The sequence below is a fragment of the Saccostrea cucullata genome, unplaced genomic scaffold, assembly GCF_032062105.1.
Source record: "Saccostrea cucullata isolate Sc308-1 unplaced genomic scaffold, CSIRO_AGI_Scuc_v1 ctg1124, whole genome shotgun sequence".
Classification (NCBI taxonomy): Eukaryota; Metazoa; Mollusca; class Bivalvia; order Ostreida; family Ostreidae; genus Saccostrea; species Saccostrea cuccullata.
Window position 1 is genome coordinate 256,730 of NW_026929674.1, and position 23,270 is coordinate 279,999.

General features: G+C 34.5%; 2 protein-coding genes across 4 annotated transcripts; one reads left to right on the plus strand and one right to left on the minus strand.

The window, feature by feature from the left end:
* Positions 1 to 2,235: 2,235 nt before the first annotated feature.
* LOC134281756 (PEST proteolytic signal-containing nuclear protein-like) lies at positions 2,236 to 17,002 on the plus strand. Of its 2 annotated transcripts, XR_009995154.1 has the most exons (6): positions 2,236 to 2,265; positions 10,603 to 10,853; positions 10,984 to 11,049; positions 14,785 to 14,843; positions 15,596 to 16,477; positions 16,553 to 17,002. XR_009995154.1 is itself a non-coding variant. In XM_062764191.1 (5 exons), the coding sequence occupies exons 1-5, from the start codon at positions 2,247 to 2,249 to the stop codon at positions 15,714 to 15,716; spliced, it is 516 nt and encodes a 171-aa protein (XP_062620175.1). In that variant the 5' UTR covers positions 2,236 to 2,246; the 3' UTR covers positions 15,717 to 17,002. The 2 variants fall into 2 exon arrangements, 1 of the variants encoding a protein (XP_062620175.1); XM_062764191.1 differs by having other exon boundaries at positions 15,596 to 17,002.
* A 2,219-nt stretch (positions 17,003 to 19,221) lies between these two features.
* Positions 19,222 to 22,571, minus strand: LOC134281755 (epithelial-stromal interaction protein 1-like). 2 transcript variants are annotated; one of them, XM_062764190.1, is made up of 3 exons: positions 22,202 to 22,571; positions 21,361 to 21,739; positions 19,222 to 20,938 (listed from the first exon to the last, which is right to left on the minus strand). In XM_062764190.1, exons 1-3 carry the CDS (start codon positions 22,543 to 22,545, stop codon positions 20,723 to 20,725), a joined length of 939 nt encoding a protein of 312 aa, XP_062620174.1. In that variant the 5' UTR covers positions 22,546 to 22,571; the 3' UTR covers positions 19,222 to 20,722. The 2 variants fall into 2 exon arrangements, with proteins under 2 accessions (XP_062620174.1, XP_062620173.1); XM_062764189.1 differs by having other exon boundaries at positions 19,222 to 20,941.
* Between the last annotated feature and the right edge of the window lie 699 nt (positions 22,572 to 23,270).

A 23,270-nucleotide genomic window follows, 5' to 3' on the forward strand; every position in this document is an offset into this window, starting at 1 on the left:
TACCAAATGTGTTAGTGCTTGGACAATAACCACTGTTTTCCTTCACTGGTTACGCTGCACCTAATGGTGTACTTGGTACAGTCGGCATAGGTTCTCTGTCCTTTGCAAGACTCCATGTAACACTTGTGGGTGTTGACATTGAGCTTACACCTAACGTACTCCAGTGTACATGCAGCGTTGAAATCCGTGGTGTATATGCTGATTTACCCAGTGACACTCCTGAGTATGCCGACTTTGGTGTGGTGTAAACATCGCCTCTGTCCCAAATATCTTTGGTTCCAGGAACATGGAAATCATAAGCTTTGGCCTTGAATTCCTCGTATCCACCCATAGCTCCTTTCACATTACTTGCTTTTGTGAGGTTTACGTCAACTTTACCCATCAACTCATCTAAGCTGTCGTCGGCAGTCTTTTGTCTCAAGTCTACACCAGAATCAGTAACTAAGGAGGGCCTACTAACATTAAATGAGCTTGGCGTAGACTTTAACTTTTCTAACGTTTCTCTTAATTGTCGTCGTCTAACGTCAATTTCTTCAAGATCTGCCCACAGTTCTGATTCTTGTTCTTTCTTCATGTTTAATATCTATATACCAAGTAACCAAACAAAAATACTTGGTACTCAACTATATTAAATCTTACTGCGGTGCACGTACCTAACACAGTGCACACAGAACTCTGTACCTGGTATCTGAACCAAGAAACTGATCTGCGTTCACGAGAACCCAGTGACAGAACACAGTTCACACCGTTAAATAAACTTAAACACAGATTCTAACAATTAAATGTACCCTGTATCCCTTTAAGCTGCCACCAAAATGTAACGTGTTACCTAATTAAGGGTCCGTTTTCAGGAGATACAGGGTCAAATATATATAAAATTTTCCTCTGGCTCTATCTGAGCCTATAATTAATATGTGGAATCAATATCATATACAAAAATGATTATTCGTTATTTATAGGGGATGCTTGTCCCTGTTTTTTTTTATTGAAACAGCAGGACACAATTAGAGGTTAGTTCTTTGTAACCTGGTACTGTGACTGGGCTCCTTGCACCTGGTAACCAAGTTCCTATTGAATTGAGCACTCGGTGCTCACCCTTATATACTCAGGATTACTACACCTTGTGCTTCAATTCAATTCCTTGGTTAAATACAGACCGGTGCTCTGTACCCTAGCCTTATCTTTCTTTTTCCCTTTAAATACTTCTACTTTTTATTACTACCTTTAATCTTCTATTCCGCTTCTTGCCTCTTCTGTGGGTTTCAGAAAGAGAGGTCGAGACTGCCTCTGCAGTCGTTTATATAGCAAAGGGCTATACCATTCAAACAGGGGTGAACAGGCTCCTGGACTGTTCCATTATTCCAGGTCACACAAGCGTTTGAATGGTATAGGCCGATTGCCTTATTCATTACTCATTACAATATTATAATTCTTTCAAATACTAAAAGTATATTTAATTCATATATTATCAAACTAAAAATTTTCATAGTAATGCATGAGATTCGCTGAGAGACCTATTTGAGATGGTTGGCACTACTTGAATTATCGTTGGGCGAGATCTAATGGCATTGGAAACACACCATGAAACCGAACCAGGATTTGACTCCCTTTTGCTCGCTTACATAGAACAAGGAATATCTAGAACGTTTCTTTTAATAATCATTATTTAGCTGTATGAGCTCTTGTGTGTTCTTTCAGATAGATACTAAAAGAATCTAAAGCTATTTGTAATCCTTAGAATAGCATGCTTTTATTTGACCATTGCAGAGAAAAACGAACGCCAACTCTGCACAAAGCTGTGATTTGGATGACTGTGATTTGTTAACCTTCAAAGGCCTAATCTCTTTGTTCAATTTTAAAAAGGGGGGAGATAACGTATAAATTGTCAAGAAATATAATACGACTGGGTATTATTTCTTTCTTGAAAAGATAAAAAAAAAGGGGGGTGCCCCTAAACTCGAAAATCCTATTTCTTTGGGAGGTGGGGTACGCGGTGGTTGCATAGTTTTGTCTGGGAAATATGTGGGCCAGCAACCCCCCCCCCCCCCCCCATGCTTTGCGTTCCTGATATCAACAAAGATGTAATTATGTATTCTTAATTTATAGAAAATCGTCGTCTTTTCATGATAACTCCATATATCTGGATTTATTTTCTTTTCGTAGGTAGCATTTTTTAAAAATTCATCTAATATAATTCGGCTTTTTCAAGGTTGTCCTAATTGGTTTTAAAAAGTATTGTTTTCAAGATGGCTGATCAAACAGAAGGTAGATCTTGGATAGTCAAAAAAAATCTATTTATTGTGTACCCCATTTCCCTGTGAAAAATAATTCATTTTGGTTTGATTTTGTTTACTACAGAATTTTTTTTTTATTATAACACTGATATCTACGTGTTCCTCGCTGCCGTGAGTGACCAACTAAAGCAGTTCACTGAACAAGAACATGGGCATGTTGGGCCGATGATATATACACGACCGTCGTGCGCATAGTAAAGAAAGTCTATTTACACGACCGTCGTGCGAATAGCTAATGCAAATTGCTGAGATATATACACGACCGTCGTGCACATAGGTTAGAAAAAAATCTATTTACACGACCGTCGTGCAAATTGCAATCGCATATGCCAGAGATTTGCACACGACGATAATATTGTATACACGAATCCGGGATGTTCGCACCGATTCTGTTTCGCCCGAGTGGTTCGCACCAGGACGATTCGCGCCGATTTCAGCGCGCAATATCTCACGTTATATTTTAAATATATCACATTTTGTTTTTTTTTAATTTATTTATTAACTTTAAGATAAAATGTTATATGTTATATCATATGCCTGCTCAAATTCATGACTTAATAATATTGTCTTTTATTAATTGTCGTGTACTCATTATTTGAATTTCTAATTCAATAATTAGTAAACGACAATATGCACTTTCAAAAATAACGGATCGTAAGGTGTTCGTTTGCCTGTGTGTTCAACATCTCAATGATACTCCACAGTAGGGCTGGGTATTGGCCCGAGATTTCGTATTGCGATATATTGCGATACTTTTAACTGTATTGCGATATGTATTGCAATATTTTCAATGTAATAAAAATGGCATTTTCTTACTTTATTTACTTTAATTTACATGCAGAATGTACCTAACTATGATAAGTAACCAACACGGGAAAAAATCGTGTTGATTTCATTTGAGTTATGCTTTGAAATGTTCCCACAAAAACAACTTCTGTCTTAATGTTTGGCTTACTAACAAACTTTCATAAGTCCATTTTTATATTTAATGACAAAATTCCTTAATTTAAGTATATTGCCAATATATCGATATTTCAAAATCGTATTGCGATACGATATTTTTTGTCATTGTATTGCAATATATTGAAATATCGATATTATTGCCCAGCCCTACTCCACAGTCATTTCTTTTCACATCCCTTTCTTTTTACGGTACAGCTTTGAAATTCATGGATATGTTATAATTGATTATTTTACATACATGTATAAAATATATGGACGCACCAGCACAAGGATGGTATTCAGTGTTGAAGTGTGCCAAAGAATGAAACCGAATCGTACTATAATTTCTACCTGTTTCATAAATATGTAAATAAAGCAGTTTATTAGCCATAAAAAAGAAACAAATCTTTATTTTAAAAAAAATAATGAAGATTAATAGAAACCAAAAAAATAAAGGAAAGAGGGGTGATCACTTGGCCATCCATTGTAAAAGAGAAGTGCGGATCACCAAGTGTATAGACAATAACTTTCACACTTGCACCTACGTTACTACCAGGGTTATATCCTCGGACCTCCTATATACTCTTTCGGTCCTTGACCCACAGAGTGCATGCACTCGCACATATATGCTGACGGTATTCTGGATCTGCAGCGATGATCAAATTGATGAATGAAAAAAAAAAGTGAACAGTGAATCAAAGAGCCATAGCTATCTTACAGGCGACTCAAGAATTAAAAGGGAATTGTATGGAATCCGGATAGGGCCATGCATTTCACTATCGCATCATCGCACCTTTTGGCATTATAGGATTTGATCATGTGACTAACTTCCTTTCATACCCAGGTATAACAATGAAACTCTTGAAATGACATCTTATATATTTCTTAAAAGTAGTAAAGAAATCATAGAAAAAAAAATACACAACTTAAAAAATCTTCAAATAAAATTTGGAATCACAATTTCAGCAATCACACCATGAAGTCATCGATATTGGATGGATAAATTTAATCAAGAAAGAATCTTATACCAAATCTTAAAATAGGAGAAGAAAAATTGGGAAAATTTTTTTTTCACCATTTTTAAGATGAAGCCACCTTCAACCAAAATAAAGTGCCGTCATACACAAAATTATTTAAATGTGTTTTTTTCTGATTAAAGGTCGTCTTTATCACAGGTGCTTGGGGACGGGACGGGGGGATAAAAATTCATACCCTCTGACACTAAAACACTTCTGCTTCGGTATCAGAGGGTATGGATTTTTATATATAAAAGGCAAGTTTTAGCTTAAATTTTTGATTTTTTTTTTAAAAAGTAATAGTTTGTAAATATGTCATAGAAAAATAGTACGGAACACGGTTGGGGGGGGGGGGGGGGGTTGGGGGGTTGGGAAGCACATGTGGTCTTTATCAACAGTTTATCATCATTGAGATACATATGTCAATATTTACTACATACTCCATAAAAACTTGATGATTTTTATAAATAGCATTTTAAGGGAACTATTAACATTTAAATATCAATATAATTGTTTAATTTGAGATTTCACGAGTATAACAGTATAAAACTAAGGTTTTATGACAAGTTTTTGGTTTACCGTTATAAAAGTGTGTATTAAGAATTCAGTACTAGAGTAGGTGAAAATGCTTATCAAATGCGCCATGGCTCCCCCCCTACCAAAATATTAAGTCAATATTTTATTAAAATGACTTGTTTATATATATACAAATACATGGGTAGTTCTAAAAGAAACAGATTTACATTACAACGATCTGTCCATTGGACCTAAATGTCATTTTATTGTATAAATTAACATCATGAAAGAAAGTTTTTATGTTTTCTTACCAAAAGGCTTTTGGGGCTTTAATTACTGCGTGCCGAACTTCTTTTCATGATAACGCCATAATAAGAAATATATCGTGGATAAATATTATATATAAACACGACGGTCGTGCAAATAGACACTGAAAAATTATATACACGACGGTCGTGCAAATAGTCACTGAAAAATTATGTACAAGACGGTCGTGCGAATAGCCGTTGAAAAAGTAAGTGCACGACGGTCGTGCATATAGACACTGCCGGCATGTTGTGTCAGTGCATGGCTCTATTCCTACTGCTATCTGTCTTTGTTTTTCTTGAAAAATGCAACACAAAAGGGGAAAAAGGGTTTTTCTTGAAAACTCATTTCCATTAGGGTCGTTAATGAAGGACAGTGACCAGTCTTCATCATATGATTGACAGGCCACATGGTCATGAGTTTTGGTTTATAAATATATGTGGTTGTTACATATAATTATAAATCAAGGTCCTAGTACGTGTAGTACCTGTGGTACAATCAGTAAATTTTCCACAATGTCAACTTCTCCAGCCTTTCTCAGACAAGTGGAAAAGGAAGTTTATCCTGTACTGAAATAAATACAGATAATACGTTAGTTTATATATTGATGCAAATGTTCGCGTTATTTATAGCTGGCATTTTCAGTGTAGACACGATTTGATGCTACACCTTTATTTTTTTGATGACTACTTCCTGTTTACATTAACTACGTCATTATTTATCGTCTGCAATCTAAAAGTAGGTTAAATCTGTCCACAAAAATCATGGCTGAGAATCGTCATTATGCATCGGATGGTCTTAAAAATTCTGTTGTTTTATTAGTTCAAAATGGAAATTCTTTTCAAAAAGTTGCAGATATGCTTAATATGTCTAAAACAACTGTGCACCGAATTTATAGAAATTTTTGTGAACGAGGAACTGTTAAAACTGCCCCGAAAACAGGTAGGAAAAAAAGTTTGAGCGATCGTGACGGGAGAAAAATTTTGCGACAAGTGAAAAGTAACAGGAAAACTCCGCTGGCTGATTTGACAGAAACATTCAACAAAAATGAAAACAGAAATGTGTCTAAAAAGACAGTGTGGCGTTTTTTAAAGGATCAAAAATATCATCGCTGTGTCTGTAAGAAAAAAATAAGGATATGTAAACAGACAGCGGAGAGTAGCATGGTGTCGTGCGAAATCAACATGGACAGACGATGACTGGAAAAAGGTAATTTTTTCAGTCGAGAGTCAAGTTGTTATTGGCAGTGACAATAAAGTTTATATCTGGAGAAAAAGTGATGAGGCATTTAGACCAGAATGCATTTCACCAATAAAAAACAAAAAACTTTCCGTAATGGTTTGGGGTTGCATAACCTATCATGGCGTTGGGACATTAACACGTGTGGAGAGAAACATAAATTCAGATAAATATATTCGAATTATAGATGACAATCTATGGCCAGTGATAGCAAGACACTTTCCAGACAATAGATACGTTTTTCAAGATGATAATAGTTCAATAGGGCAACGAAAGCTTTTATGGAAAACAACCATATCAATACAATGGAGTGGCCAGCACAAAGCCCCGATATTAACATCATAGAAAATTTATGGTTAAAGATTAAAAGAAGAATAGAACAATCCATGCATGAAATTACTTCTGTGGAACAATTATATAATAAAATATTTTCGATTTGGACAAGTTTTGACTGCGTAACAATTCAAAATTTATATCGATCTCTCCCCTCAAGAATCGCCGCGGTACGTAGGGCCAAAGGATACATCACAAAATATTAAGGTAAGTTTTAATAAGCTTATTTTTGTCAGGTAAATGCAAAATTGTCTCATCTTTCAAATGATGTAATTTATTTTTCTTAGTTGTTACGTAATATGGCTATTTTGAGCATCCAATCAAACGCGAGTATTTTCCAAATATTACATGACGTCGTAAATCGTTCCGATACTTTTGTCCACAGTCTGTAGAAGGGATTACATTTTGACAATAATAACAGTCTTCATGAAAAAGAAAAATCATCACAGGACATTTGGACAGACAATTAAAACAATTTCACAGGACCAAACAAGTTTTCACCGGTCCAAAACTTTGATCATATAATGATCATAAGGATGTTTCTATATATCATATGAATCAATAAACAAATAGCACATTAAAATATAACTGAAATGTTTCTTTTTCTTTCCTGGTACTGTCCTATCGAACTATTTTAGAAACATTAAAGTAGGTTTTAAAACAATCAGGATCGACAAAATGTTTTAAATAATGTGTTTTGGTATTAGTTAAAGCATCTATATGATGATATAGAAAATATAAAATTTAAAACACAATCAAAACAAACCTCGATTGGACAATCGGACCGATTTTACTAGTTAGTGAATCAGACCAATAAGATTTTCACCTGTTTTGTCCGACGGACTGGTGCTTTTGGGATAGACTGTAATAATTTGTATAAATTTTTAACAACCAGTGATGTAAAGCATTTGAGATATTTTTCTTTGCTAGCTGGAGAGGCCTAAGATTTATTAGCTACTAGAAGTAGCTATTTCAATGTAGATTTTCATAATTTTGCCAATTGGCAATCCTCAACTGACTTTGCTATGTTCAATTCAAACCTTGGATGTGATTAGGTGATTGGTATAGGAAAACGCATTAGGTCGAAACATTTTTCAGTCAGAAACTGCCTTGTAAACTCACTTCATGATTCACTTTGCATAAAGTTCTTCAAAAAGGTTTTTAAACTAATATTTAGTTAATTAACTTGTCTATTTTTTCATTGTATACATATATGTAAGTAGTCTTTGAAAGCAAGGATTATAGTGTTGGGCATGCCACAAAGTAACTCGGAATTTAAAAGTACAACATTTGAATGAAATTCAAATAAGATCACATGATTGAATTAAAGCAAGATGGTAGAACACCTTTGACATCAGAGGTTAGTGTGCAAGGTACCAGCCACCTGAGGAGATCTGAGTGTGATTTTGCTTTTTATTTTGAAATAGAAAAAAAATGCAAGTACAGTTAAATTTTTCACACTACATGTATTGAAATGCCATCACTTTCCAGTGGAGGGAGGCAAATTTAGATCTGTAATTTACAGTAGTGCTGGGTATCGCGAAGGAAAAATCGTATCGCGATATATTGCAATATTATATTTTGTATTGCAATATATCACGATATAAATATTTTATAATTTTTTGCTTTTCGTCAAGGTTAAATGAAAACACAAACTCAAATTACATGTATTCTGGAGTTGATATTCCAAGTGCCTGATAGCGTTATGTCGGCACAAGCTGCAAGATAAGTTTTTTTGTGGCACAAAGACAACTTGTTGAATTCAGATTCAGCTTTAACATGAAGGGGTTTCATATAACAGTTTTTCGTTTTTGAAAGAGACATGTCTCTGGTTTCTGATCACACTTCACGTCGCTTGCCGCCATATTTTACCTTGAAAAGGGCAAATAACTCTTTTTGTAACAATTTATAGCATATCGAACCCGAACCGGTATTCACAAAAAAATACCACGATACGTATTGTGAAGAACGAAATCGGGATACACCGGTTAACCGGTAGTATCGCACAGCACTAATTTACAGTCAGTGCCCTTAAGCAGTGGGGGGTCCTTATTGTGCCAGCACCTTGTATGACACAGGACGTGAGGTCTCACCCAAAGGACCAGCCTCCAGGTCCCTCAAAGAACCCATAAAGTAAAGATCAACTCCTTACTTCACAACGCAAGAGCACAAATTCCAGCTACTGTGCCATCTGTGCCAATTGTTGGTGACTGGCACAATTAGGTTTGAAAAGATTAGATTTATTACAGTCAGGAACCAAACATCTAGGTATGCACACATCAGAAGTTGTTCAGAGGCTAGATTTGACCCACATTTTCTGACTGAATGAACAGGTTGAAGGTCCTCAACAGCCCCATTCCTTATTAATTTTAAGTTCCAATGGGAATTAAATTTGCCTGGATGATGCATCTAAGGTCTTAGATTCTTATACATCTGGCCTACATTTCCAGATGACTGACTGTTTATGTTTTTGGAGTAGGTTCATTCCAAATAAACTATGAAGCCTTAGGTGTAACATCTGACTTGTCTGGATGATGTGACCTACATTTTCACCCCCCACCCCCATCCCCCAAAAAAATTAAATGTACACACACCAAACTTAGGGAATATTGCATGAAGATATGCACACAGCAACCGTTCAATTGATGAGAGCCTGTCTTCACTTAAAAATTAAACAAAAATTTAGGCAAGCCTTGTAATCTTTGATTACATTTGTTTAAATTAAAAAACAAAATTTGATAGCTTATATACATGTATAGCTATCAACACATTTTATGTTTTGTCCATAATAAATGCTAAAGGAATGGGGGTGGCCTATTTTTTGAAATAAAAATAAATTTTATTAAATTTAAAAGCCTGCATTATGAGTAGGCTGGCACAGTACATGTAGGTGAATGACATTAATAAGCTGACTAATAAGACAAAATGGTTTATCAATCCCCTAGAGCACCTATGTCTATTTAGACTTTGAGGAAGTCCTGTTTTATTGACTGTCTGATATTATTGGAAAAGTTTTTTATCAGAATTCTTTATGCAATATTTTTTTAAGCTAAAACAGCCAAAATTCCCTAGTGAGGTTTTCTGATTGAAGTACGATTGATAATTTTTCAGGAAATATTTTTTAGATTTCGAATTCTGAATATTTATTTAATGATATGTCTCAATCCTTATCATAATCCTAATTATGATAATAATAAAGAAAGAGTGAAAAGATTTAAAAACCATTACCAAACGGTTATATTGGCCACAGGCTAACAGCAAGTTTGCAGCAAACAGAATTGTTCTTGGGAAGAATATATTTTGTTGGCAGATGATTGCCAATAGCTACCAGAAACCTTCAACATTTCAAAAGCATGTGATGGATTTTCAGGACAAAGACTCTGTAAACTTCCTGCAGGAATGGACCAAAAACAATAACTTAATTGTTTGCCCCAACTTAGCAAAGTTTGCAGCAATGTTTGCTGCAAGGGTAAAGCAATGTTCCCGTGCAAGTTAGCAGCAAGGCATCCCTAATTTGGAAAATCACAGTGTTTGCCACCGACTTGCACCAAACCTCATTTGCATGGTAAAATCTTTGCTGCAAGATTGCTGCATACTTGCCACAAACTTGCTGCCAACACATAGGCTTTGTATATGCTGTTCTGGGTTCTTAAGCTTCACTGCCACAAGCTTGCAGCAATGTATGCCACAAGCCTGCAACAGACTGGCAGCAAATGTTTGCAGGAAGGCAATATTTTAATAAGGAAAGTTACACACCAGAAAAGTCACAATTTGAAATGAGACCTCAAATTTCAAAACTGTATGAATTAAAAGTGTTGTAATTTACAACTTTAGTTTTATAGTTTTACATGAATGCTTGTTCATGCATTCCAAAAGGTGATTAATTTTAAAAGCCCTTATTCTGCTTTTTGTAAAATGTACTTCTCTCAAATTTGCCAGTATTTCCACTTAACCAGGGACCAAGTTTTCCAGCCAGTCAGGTGGGAAACCTTCTTATGACCCAGGGAAATCCCCTCTGGAAGCAGGAAAACCCACAGTACAAAGTCCCGGGAAGAGAAAAGCCAGCGAGGAACCCCCACAACCAACTAAAGCACAGAAATTTGCCATGAAGTTTGGCTCTAAACCAGCAAACAAAGAGCCAAATACTGAATCAACCAATGAAAAGAAAGCTAAGGCAGCTCCAATTAAAATCTCTCTCTCTTCACAGGTACATGTTTTATACAGCTTTATGTAGTTAATTTTTTCTTTTATGTACTCAATTTGTGAATTCAATGCAGTTTGAATAAAATCTCAACTATGGAAAACACTACATGCATAATTCTGCTTGCTATTTTCAGCCAAAAGAAGTAGCCCCTGTCTTACCCAAGACTAAAAAAATAGCTTCTGTTTTTAATGAAGAGGAGGTAAGAAATACATTAGACATTTTTCACTCTAATTTGACATTCTTAAGTATAAGCAGCTCTCTCAGAGGCTGTGACCTTTCTGCTAGCTTTGGTGAAAATCTGTTGAGTTGATTCACAGACCTAGCTGTTAAAATGTTCATGTTCTAGTCTACTAGATCTATAAATAAAACTTAATTCAAATTTGTAATGTTATACAATTCTCAACAATATCCTTATACAATGCCATAAGTTTGATAGCAAAACATAATAATAGTTACAGAGACTAGCTGTTTAAACTATCCCCCTACCAGGCTTTCATCTGAAGCTTGTCAGATGCCTGCTGCCTGAGAAACTCGAGCAGGCAGTAATATACCCAATTCTTATGGATAATCCACCCCATGTGTATTTATAAATAAATGCAAACTACTGTAGTAGCCTTTTTTGTGATTTTTTGTGGTCTATTTTATGAATATGATAATAACGACACCCAAGAGTCAAATCCGCTTAAGAAACCACAGCTATAAATAAAGCTTGACCAAGAACTGACCCTAGGTGTTGGAGGCTGGCCATTTAATACCTCCAAGCATGACTTTGGAAACCAGGAATTAGTGTAACAATAGATCTATTCTTGTAATGAGTTTCCTGACTGAGGTTTATTAGTGTCCAGGCCTAATCACAATATCACTGTTAGATGACCAACACAGCTCTGTCTTCCTGGTCATTGTTAGCAAAAAGGTCAATGTCCAGCAAGAGAGACTAACAAGGAATTACATCCAGAAATTAATTAAGTCCTAATGTAATGGACATTTCTTTTCTTGGAGAGCCTGACATGCACAAATACACTAGGGCTTTTATGAAACATATTCTGGGGAATTATTTTTAAAAAATCAATTAGAATTCAGGAAGTACATTTTTTCTTAAGTAAAAAAATAGACATATAATGGGATTTTATTTAAAATAATTAACTTTTTCTGATGTTGTAAGATTTAAAATTTTTAAATAAAAGAAATGATAGTGTATTTGAAGAATTTTAATGTTTTTCAGTTTTCAATAAGCTTATTTGCTCTCTTTTATTTATGACATAATTTAATCATTTCCCAATACAATTCATTATTTGCTATTTGAATAAGTTCATTCGACTTAAGTTTACTCAAGAGTTATATGCACCTGGATGCTACCTTAGATTGAAATTCTGGTTCTCAGGCCCATGCGCATTTGTTTTGAGGTAGCCGCATTGCTAATTTTATTGTATTTTTTATAAAATAAAAAGTTGGTATTGCGGAAACCAATCCGGAAAAAAAAGTTTCGTCCTCATTTTTTTGTAGTTTAGTATTCAGATATCACTTCCGGTAGCCATTTTCAAAGATATTTTGGCTACTTCATTTGAAAATACATTCAAAGACATTGCCTACGATGTTCACACGCTGATAAGCAATGGATAAAGCAAACCATTTGATCAGACATGGAACGTATATCTGTGATTAAAAAAAATTATCTTTATTTTCAAGAAAATTCAAAAATTAAAATTAAAAAAATACCTCCCTCATCTACTTTATTGCCAATAAAATGATAAATAAAATGCCTCCCTCCCGCATCTGTTTTGGATAAAATTGGCCTGAGAACCAGAGAATTAAATTTATGTAGCCTTAACAATATTATTTATATTACCTACACGTACCAAACATTTTACGCATGTAGAAAAGAAGGAAGCATATCTGTGTTGATGATAAGTTGGTGATTAAATCAACCAAGAAACTTCAGTTCAAAAGGTTGCATTTTGCCATTGCAATGACCATGTACCGAAGTTCTTTGCAAGAGAACAAGGTCACAGGGTCAAGAAATGTTGAATGAAAGTTGTGGACAAGAATTTCAAATGAAGAACAATAGATTATACTTGGCATACTTTCAATTGGACAAGGTCACAGAGTGAAAGTGTAAAACTCTCTTCCATACCATAATGTTGTAATGGAGAGAAAAAAAGATCATACTTTTCCACTCAGCAAATATAGCATGATACATGCATATGCATAGGATATTTCATAGGTTATTTATAGACAAGGAAATATCATATGACCAGAAAGTGTAAGATTTTAAAGGACTTGCTGATGTAACATTCTTAGAGGCATATTTTTTTAAGTCATCTGAGTAAACTCAGGTGACCTAAGGCTATTGCTATCTCTTTTCGTCCATCGTCCGTTATGTGTTAACATTTGAACATTTTCAGCTTCTTCTCTACATTGTGAATTTCATGGCCCCTGTCCCCCTGGGGCCTGAGGGGTGGGACCAAAACCACTAAAATTAATGCAATCTTTAAAAATCTTTTTCTTAACTCCTGCACATCAAGCAGTCAAACTGTTGGCATGATTGTAATAAGCATTAAGTCCTCTACCAAAATTTTGAAATTAATGGCCCACGGACCAGGGGTTCTAGTGCTATGACAGGGCAAAATAGATTACATAGTGAAATTGCATTATTTCTTTGAAAATCTTCTTCTCTGCTCCTGAGTATTAATTAAACCAACCTAGTACAAAGTTATGATGAGTTAGAATGTCTCTTTCAAAATTGTGAATTTCATGGCCCTTGGGTCGGGGGTTCTTGTGTTAGGGTGGGGCTCTATTGATTATATACTGAAAGTCTGAAAATACATTAATTCTTTGAAAAATACTCTTCTCTGCTCCTGGCTATTACTGGTAAACAAACTAAGTGCGTAATTATTACGAGCAAGAATGCCTCTTCCAAAATTTTGAATTTTATGGCCCATGGATCAGAGGTTCTGGTGTTAGGGCAGGGCTCTATTGATTATATAGTGAACATACTTTAATTTTTTAAAATGTTCTTCTCTGCTCCTGGGTATTAAATAAACACCAAGTACATGCTTATGTGAATAAAAAACTAGGCTGCCTCATCCATAATTGTGAATTTCATGGCCCCCGGGTCACCGGTTCTGGTGTTAGGGTGGGGCTCTAATGATTATAAAGTGAAAATGCATGAATTCTTTAAAAATCTCCTCCTCTGCTCCTGGGTATTAAACCAATGAACTATGCACATAGTTATGATGAGGAAGGATGTGTCTTCCTACTTTGTGAATTTCAGGACACCTGGGTCAGGGGTTCTGTTGTTAGGGTGGGGGATCCAATGATTATATAGTGAAAATGCATGAATTATTTGAAAATCTTTTTCTTTGCTCCTGGGTAATATGCCAAAGATATAAGTACATATTTATAATGAAGAAAGGTGCCTCTTCCAAAATGATTAATTTCAGGGCCCCTGGGTCAGGGGTGCTGGGGGGGTACTTAGTCTGAAGATAAATTAATACTTTGAAATCTGCTCTTTTGTATTAATCAACCATTTATGATGAAATAAAATTTATGATAAAATTTCCAAAATTTTGAAATATGTGGCCCCAGGGTCAGTGGTTCCTAAGGGAAGGAGTGCACAACTGGTTATAAAGTGACTTTAAATTTAAGTGGAAGTGCATTTTCTCTTTGTCACTCTGGTCTACCTCTTGGTAACTATAGTAAGAATGTTAAGTGTATAATTAAGATAAACAGTGGTGCCTCTTTCAAAATTGTGATTTTCATTGCCTCTGGTTTAAAACTCAAACCAAGTTCAATTGTTGGAAAGGTATTACATGATACTCAGGTGACCTGTAAGGCCTGTGGGCCTTTTCTTATTAAAAGAGCATAGGAAGTCTGTAACAAATTCTGGTTTGCTTTTTATAAATAGTGGTTAATATTATCAATATAAATATTTCAGAGTGATGAAGAGGAGGAGATGCCACCAGAGGCAAAGATGAGAATGAAGAATGTGGGAAGGTAAGATTGGAAATAAAAGCAAGATTTTTTTTCTGTTACATATATATATATATATATATATATATATATATATATATATATATATATATATATATATATATTATATATATATATTTTTTTTTTTTTAACAACAATTGCCTTGAAAATTCTGCTCTATTTGACCTTGTTTACTGTTCAGTCAAATTAGCTTTCATGCATTCCTGTTTATTGTAAATTCAAATCCTAGCTGAGATAGGATCTAAATTTGATTTTAAGAATATCAGAAAAGACTTCAATATGCAACCATTCCCATACATGTATAATGTATATTTAGTTTTATTCTATTCAAGACCCATGGAAATAGGGCAGGAACACAAACATTTTAAACTCAGAAATATATAAACATGCAAGAAGAACTCATTTGCAAACAAAAATGGATGCCATTCTTCAATTAAGTGTAAATTAATTATTATAGAAATGTTTGCATGATTTAATTTGATGATGACAGTAATGGATCTTTTTTTATCTATGTATGAATTTGTCAACAAACAAAAGAGTCACAGAACAGGTGAGCAATATGGCCCAGGTGCATCTTGTTTTGATTAGGCTCCAAACCAAATGAAAAACAAATTTAAACAAATTGAGGGTGAGAATAGAATTAATGTTATGTCTGTGTGATGGATTTACTACACAAATATTGTTTATAGAGTGCTAAATTACAAGGTGGCAATTTTACAGATGATGAAAACTTTAAAAAATATTTTGTCTTTCAGAGATACCCCCACATCAACAGGTCCTAACTCTTTTGGAAAAGGCCGTCTGGGATTCAGCGATAGAAACAGCTTATTCCAGAAAGAAATGCTGAAGCAAATGAATGACGTGTGTGATGACTGAGGACTGAAAACTTTATGGAGCTTAATAAAGCTTCCATTCTGACAGTTTATTACCTGGTGAACATTGTAATGGTGTATGTGTAGATTTTTATGATTAAAAAAACTCTTCATACATCTAGCTTTTCAGAAAAAATACCGGTACAAATACTAGTATGTGTAAGTAAACCAGTAAAAATAGGATTTTTTGACATGTAAAATGAAGTCGAGATACCCATACCTAAACTAGTGCAATCTTAAAGCACAGGAAGCTCCTAGATTTTAGAGGACTTTTGTGTCAGCTTTGAAAAAACATTATGTTCTAATTCGTTCACACTCAAACGAACATAAATCATCTATACCATAAATAAACACAGTGTGTAGGTACAGAAGCGCTCTCAAGAGTGCAGTTTATTTACAACATCATACAAAAATAATCTTCGTAATATAAAGTCTTGTTAAGTCCATTCTCTGTAATAACGAGAAAAAAGATAATATGAAATACATGTATTACAATATAAACACTGTGAGGGTGCGTGGGTGGGCGCCATGTCTATACTACACGAAGAGAGAGCCTTCGAATGGGGTTTAGTTGTTAAACAGGTGATAAGGTTTGTCGCGTAAAATACCTGTTAAACAGGTTCTATTTCTGAAATAACTAACCAATGAAAATTGGGTTCCGGTATAAATATAAATAAACAAACAAGTGTTCGATCAACACACGTGTTACTATAACTGTAATAAATACATATATTCTGTATCAGAATGCTATGATTTATAAATTTTGTAATATACGAAATCAATTTTTCTAGGAGTTTCAATGTATAGTCATGACGTTGTCTATATTGACTTATGAAATAGTAAAAATGTGTCACTAAATCTGACCATCTATTCCGACATGTCCAAGTATTCTATAAAATTGTGAACTGATTGATGTGTTTGAATTTTCAATCATTAAATTATATACAGTGTGTATCTATATTTATACGAGTCCATGTGGTGTACTGTATTTAAAATAAAAGAATCCAGTACTAATCATTTTATTCATTATAGATCACCTTTAATAGCTGGACGTTGAGTTTTCTGATTGAAGTGTGTCGACTGTAAAGTCATGAAAAATAATTTAACTTTCAAATTCCAGAGCTTCTGTAGATCAAGTTATAAAATGTAACTGGGAGAAAATTCAGATGAATTCCATGTCACTTTGCTGTCAAACTTAGATAATGTTAATTATTTTATAAATTGACATTGAAATTGTTTGTTCTTCATGTCATATTTATTGCATTTTACAAATAAATTACTTGGAGCTTACGAGATGTGCTATTTTTTATTGGCAGTTAATTTTTCAAATTGTGATTTTGCAATGACTATCTAAGTACAATCAAACCTTGTGTTCAGTTAATTTGCCTCTGTGCATTCAAGATAAACCCAGGTCATATGCCATCAAACATGACGTAAATACATATACTTCTGGTTCTGGAGTAAGCTATACACACACCACATGTACCAAGTCAATGGATGTTTTAAAATACCTTGATTGCATAGCTCCTTTTTAAACCATTTTTATGATAATTAGGGTTTTGCAAAGATTTGCTCGTGCCCACAATAGATCAGTCAGTCTCTGTTTAGGGAGCATTTACCCAAATGTTGTACATCAAGCAGAGTAATAATGAACTGGAATGTTTATAAACATTTCTAATTTGAGTCTTCAACAAAACTATAGCAAAGACTTGGCAAAAATTGTTTCAACATCAAGTTTTTATATGCCCATCTTAAGAAGGGACATATTCTGTTATAAGCTTCGTGTCAGTCCGTCCGTCTGTCTGGTAGCCTTTCTCGTGTCCAGCTCATAACTTTGATACTATTAGGCCTACAGTTATCAAACTTTGTCAGCTGATACATGTTGCATAGAAGGTGTGTCGCGCATAAAATGTAAGTCACTCGGACCTATGATTAAAAAGTCATAGCCAAATATGTAAAAATCCCTTAAGGCCCACAACTAGAAAACGATTAGACTTGGAATCATCAAACTTGGCCTGTTAACGCATCTTAGGTAGAAAGTGTGTCGCGACCTATTTCAAGGTCACAGTGACCTTTAATTTAAGTGAAATTTTATAAAGAAAATGTATCTTTTTACTCTTCAATCACACATTCCAAAAATGTCAGAGTATTGCACTTAATCCTTATTTAAAAAGTGTTAAGAAAATACTTATTTTTTTAAGCATATACTTGACAGCAATCTATAACAAATATAATTTATTACATTTTTACCCGTGAAATACTGTAATTTATTCATTGAATAAAAATGATATCCTGTCACAGTGTGAAAGGATATCAAAATGATATCCCGTCACAGTGTGACGAATATCAGAAGTGCGGGAAAACTCTCGATTTCCCCTCCCATAGCGAAGATTGCTGTAAAAATATCTTCCTTGACCTAATCTAAGATAGATGAAAATAAATAAACCATTCTGACTGCGAATAAAACTGTTAAAATTAACAAAAATATGCTGCTAAATCCAAGTTTACAGTGTTTTCACCTCACATTGCTATGACGTTTCAACCGCTCAACTATGACGTCACGAGCCTATGGCTGTATTACAAAAAGACTATAGGCAAAGGAAAAATAAAAGAAATTTATTTTAAAAATGTAATAAACAGAAAATTCAATGTTTTGTAGTTGAATATGAATTTATTTCAGAGACAGGATTTTTTGATATTTTCACTCGTGCTTCGCACTCGTGAAAATATCAAAAATCCTGTCCCACTCGTGAAATAAATTCCATATTCAACTACAAAACATTGAATATCCTCTATGTATGTTAGAGAAATTCCACCTTCCCCATGAGTGTTATTATCAAGCACTGGTCAAGAAGAATTTTGATAACAGAAAATTGCATGTCAAATTAGAGAAAATTAATGAATTTAGTGTGAAGAGCTAACTGGTAGAGCATCTCTGATCAAGCAGGTGTTATCTATATCCCTTGGGAATTGAGCTAATGGGGTCAGCCTATTGAATTACAAATAGTTCTCGTTTGCTAGCTTAAGTTTTGAAATGAATTTGATGAAAAGTAATGAAAACTAATTTGATATTGCTTAATAAACTAATCTGATATATAATTAATTTAGAAACTAATTTTATGGGGTCAGAGTGGAATCGGCATGTCCATTTGTCCATGTAAATTGCATATTAAAACCTGTCTGACATTAAATCTAAAATAAAAAAAAACATTAAGTATTTTTAATATTTTAAAAATGTTTTGTTGTAGATATTGCAGATCCATTCATCTCTTGGGAGTAATGAGTAGACAAGCATCCAGTCAAAGATTATCAATTAATGGGTTCAATGCAGGATTAGGCTAGCTGTCTCAATCATTTCTTTAGAGCATCTCTGATCAAGCAGTCTTATCTGTATTCTTTGGGAATTAGACAGAAGAATTGTTGGTCAGTTTAAAGTAAGCATATGTCATTTGATGGCTAGCCTTTTATTTCAAAATTAATTTGGTATAGATTAAGTTGTTAAGACTATATAATTTGATATTGTTTAATATGATGAGCATTTGACAAGGTTTAACACAACCAGTATAGAAATCAATCAATGATGTAATATTTGTTATAATTAATGCCTACACCACAAAGGATGGATAACCAAATATTTAAAGAATGGAAAAGGTCATGGAAATCTTAGAATCAAGGTTGACATGATTTTCTTGCACTCTGAACTGTTTAAGATCATAATTGTAATTTTTTGATGAGTGTATTCATGCTGTTGCATAACACTTTATTAATAATGTACACCTAAATCACTTCATATATCTAGGTTCAGAAAATTCAGAAGTGTTGATTAATCCACAGGCACTTATAGTATGGACCCCTTCCCCTCCCTGATCATATCAGTCAAGAACAATTTACTTAGAAACAGCTTAGAGAGACAAAAGGGCTACATTATTGATAACTTGTTATTGGTATAGTGCATGTTAGAATACAAAAATAGGAAAAAGGTGCCTCAACACTAAATTTAAAAATAAATTGGAAAAAAGGGGGTCCATACCCCAAGTGCCTGTGAAATAATCTGGAAATTTTTACAGAAGCAGTGGTGTCTAGATTTGACAAGTTCTACAATTGGTACAAATAATTCATTTAAAAATTATGAATTATCTACAAGAATATCAAATATTTTCAAAGTACTCATACATAATACTACATATATTATATAGATTTTATTACAAAATATCGTATGTGCAAGTTTCTATTTCTTATGTCTTAGCTGTGAATAAAGCACCTCTAAATTAAGAAAAAGGTTGATAACTTGCTCTGTCACATATGAAAATTTTACTAGGCATGACAATTATATGAACAAAAACTGTTAATATTTTTTTTGATGAAGTAATTGATATACAGACCTAGAGATAAAAGAATTCAACAAAACAAAATATAAAGTCTACAGGATTAAAATGTATAAATTGATAAAAACATACCACAGATATTAAAGTTAGATTTATATATATATATATATATACATACGTAATGATACTGTGGACCTTCAGATATCCGGATGCTTCAGTATCCGGACGATTTATCATGGGAACAGAATTTATTTATGTTATTTTGTTTTGTTTAACTGGTATTTCAGATATCCGGACGCTTCACATATCCGGACAAATGACTGGGAACTAAAGCGTCCGGATAAATGAGGGACCACTGTACATATTTTGCATGAAAAAAATTAAAGCATAGCAAATTATTACTTTTATGAAAGGAGCATTTTTGAATTTTGAAGACTACAGGCTGATTGGGCCATGTGTTTTGATTAGATTTATTAAGAATGAAAACCCATTTTAATTGTTTATGCCCATATTACATGTGTATACATGTACAATGTATCATTTTTTAAAAAGTTCACTTTCTTCAATATACAAAAAAAAAAAATCAGCTTTGATGTAGACTTTATGTGAAGCAGGGTCCAGTTGTCTCTGGCATATTTTAAAGAACACTGCAGCATGATAAGTTTGATATAAAATTATCATTCCATCAACTCGACAGTAGTGCCGCGGCATCCTCTACTGACCCTGCCTGTAGTAAAATGTCTCGTAACATTTCCCGGTCATACGAAGGAAACATACGCTGCAGCTCCCTGAGGGAGGGGTCATTGTAGGAGTTACCGAGTGAAATGTCATCAAGAGTGTTCACAAGTTCAGGATCCCCATAATTATGGCGGGTGTCACCACGTGAGACTCTTTCACTATCCTCCTAGTGAAATCGTACAGTTTTAGTTAGAAAATTCAATATTGATCAGAATTATAGTATGCATATATTAATCTGAAGAGAATTTTTTTACACTGAAAAAGCAAAAGATGCCCACTTTGCATTAGGTTTATAAAAGTTTAGTTTGTTTTTCCACAGATTTGAACTAATGAGGCTGCTTATAATTGTTTTAGTCAAAGTATTAAAATCACTGTACATAGTTTCAGATCCAATTCCATGAATTATCTAAGAAAAATATTAACTCAGAGAAAATTATAAAAATTCTGACTTGATGGGATTTTTAATGTCAATTATAAAGGCCTAAATAGAAACAAACTAAATTTTAATTCATTCACATAGTGTGAAAAAACATTTCCGTGTAAAATAATTGATTTATGTAACCCCAGTTTATAAAATATACATACTGTTTCCACAACAGTTGGGACTGTGCTAGCACTGGGTTGACTATATTTAGATCTGGCCTTTGATTTCTGTTCTGCCTCGATTCGTCTGAGGAATGCCTCGTTTTTCGCGCGATGGTCCTCCTGTAGCTTCTGCTGCCTCTGTTCATCTGATCGCGTGTTCTGCTGAGCTTTTCTCCTCTGTTCAGCTTTCTTCTTCGAGACCTCTTCATCTTCTCTCCTCTTCACAGCGTCTCGGGCTGCTTGTCTTTTCTGAATACTGTCGAACTTTGAAGACTTGTGGATTTGGGCTTGTTGATTTCTAGCCTCGTTCTCAGTTTTCTGTGCCCCTCCAACTGTTCCTACGTAGCTCACATGACCAAGTCTGTTATTTTCCTTGTGCCTAGAGAGAAGGTGTTCAAAGAAGGACAACTCATATTATCAATGAGAATAATTGTAACTGATGATGAATGATTTATGATTACAGTTTTCTTAAGAACTGAGACAGCAGGAACATTAAAAAAATTAGAAGTTCAGTGAGAAGCTGGGGATCTGGATTTTCTCCCTTAACTGAAATTGAGAGGAAAATCAGAATAACTTGGGGATTTGGTCATTATAGTTATATAGGGAAAATCCCTGGCCGATGGGTCTTAAGGACATCCCTGTGAACATGGTGAATCTCCCGAGTTCATTAATTGTGCTGATATACAGCAATTTTTTTTAACATTTATCGATAAAGGATCAAGGTATACAGTGGTATATATGTCTTTATGCAGTTAAGCATATCCACTGTTTGCCATTCCAATATTAAATGAACAAAAAAAAAAAAAGATTATCAGGTCCTATATTTAGACAGCTACCGTACCGCTGATAGGCCTCTTCTTCCCGCCTGGCTTGCTCCGCAATCTGTTGTCGTCTCTTTTCATTGGGAGTTATCATAGTATAGGCACCTTGGTGGCTCATTCTCTGGTCCAACCCAGCTCCCCCTCCCCCGGGCTGTCGACCGTCGACACCCCCATCCCCCAATTGTCCCTGATCTCTATCCATATCAGCTTGGGTGGATCGTGTTGCTAGTCTGTCTGTCTGTGTTCTCACGCTCGTTCCTCCTCTCGCTCTCCCTCGCCCTACCGACGGTTGGTTTGTAGGGGCACCCCTTCCTCTGCCCTGACTGTACGCTACAGATGGTTTAACTGTAAATGATCTACTCATATCTGTGTTTTCTCTTTGTTGTTTATAATTAGATACTGGAAAATCTGTTTTCTTTTGATTTTCTAAAAAATTCCTTCGATTTTCGGTTTCACTTTGTTGTTGACATTTGCAACCACGACTTCAAAAGCTGAAGAGTTCTATAATAAAGGGATATAACTTGTATTTTAAAATTCAAGACTGTTTGAGTAGCAATTTTTACTTTGATACTCTCTGAAATATAGGCCCTACCTGTATATAGTAAAATTAGTACCATTCATGGACTTTGGAGAAAAAAAATCAACGATGAAGCTGTTTGGGTGATTTACAATAAATGACAATCATGAATGAAATAAATGATTTAATTAAAGTATTCTCATTCCTCCTAGCTAACATAGCTAGACATGTTCCCATTCACTAAATAATTTTGAAGTAACAACAACACCTCTACATATGTTGTTAATGTCTCAGAACTGGGTCGATACGGAGAGCATGCTCTGAGTTCCATCAATTTGAAACCGATTCAATCTTGTGACAAAATAAGTTGAGGTTACAAGGCATTCAACACACCGATTAATCAACTTCTGGGAAAAGTAAATACTGTAAATACATGTACCACCTATTTTTGTCGTATCTAGTCTAACACGTTTAATGCATATTTGGTGTTGACTCGATCTGTTTAACAGGTCGTTGTTCTTGCTCATGATCGATCTGCTGCCATAGGGCTCACGGCGGGTGTGACAGGTCGA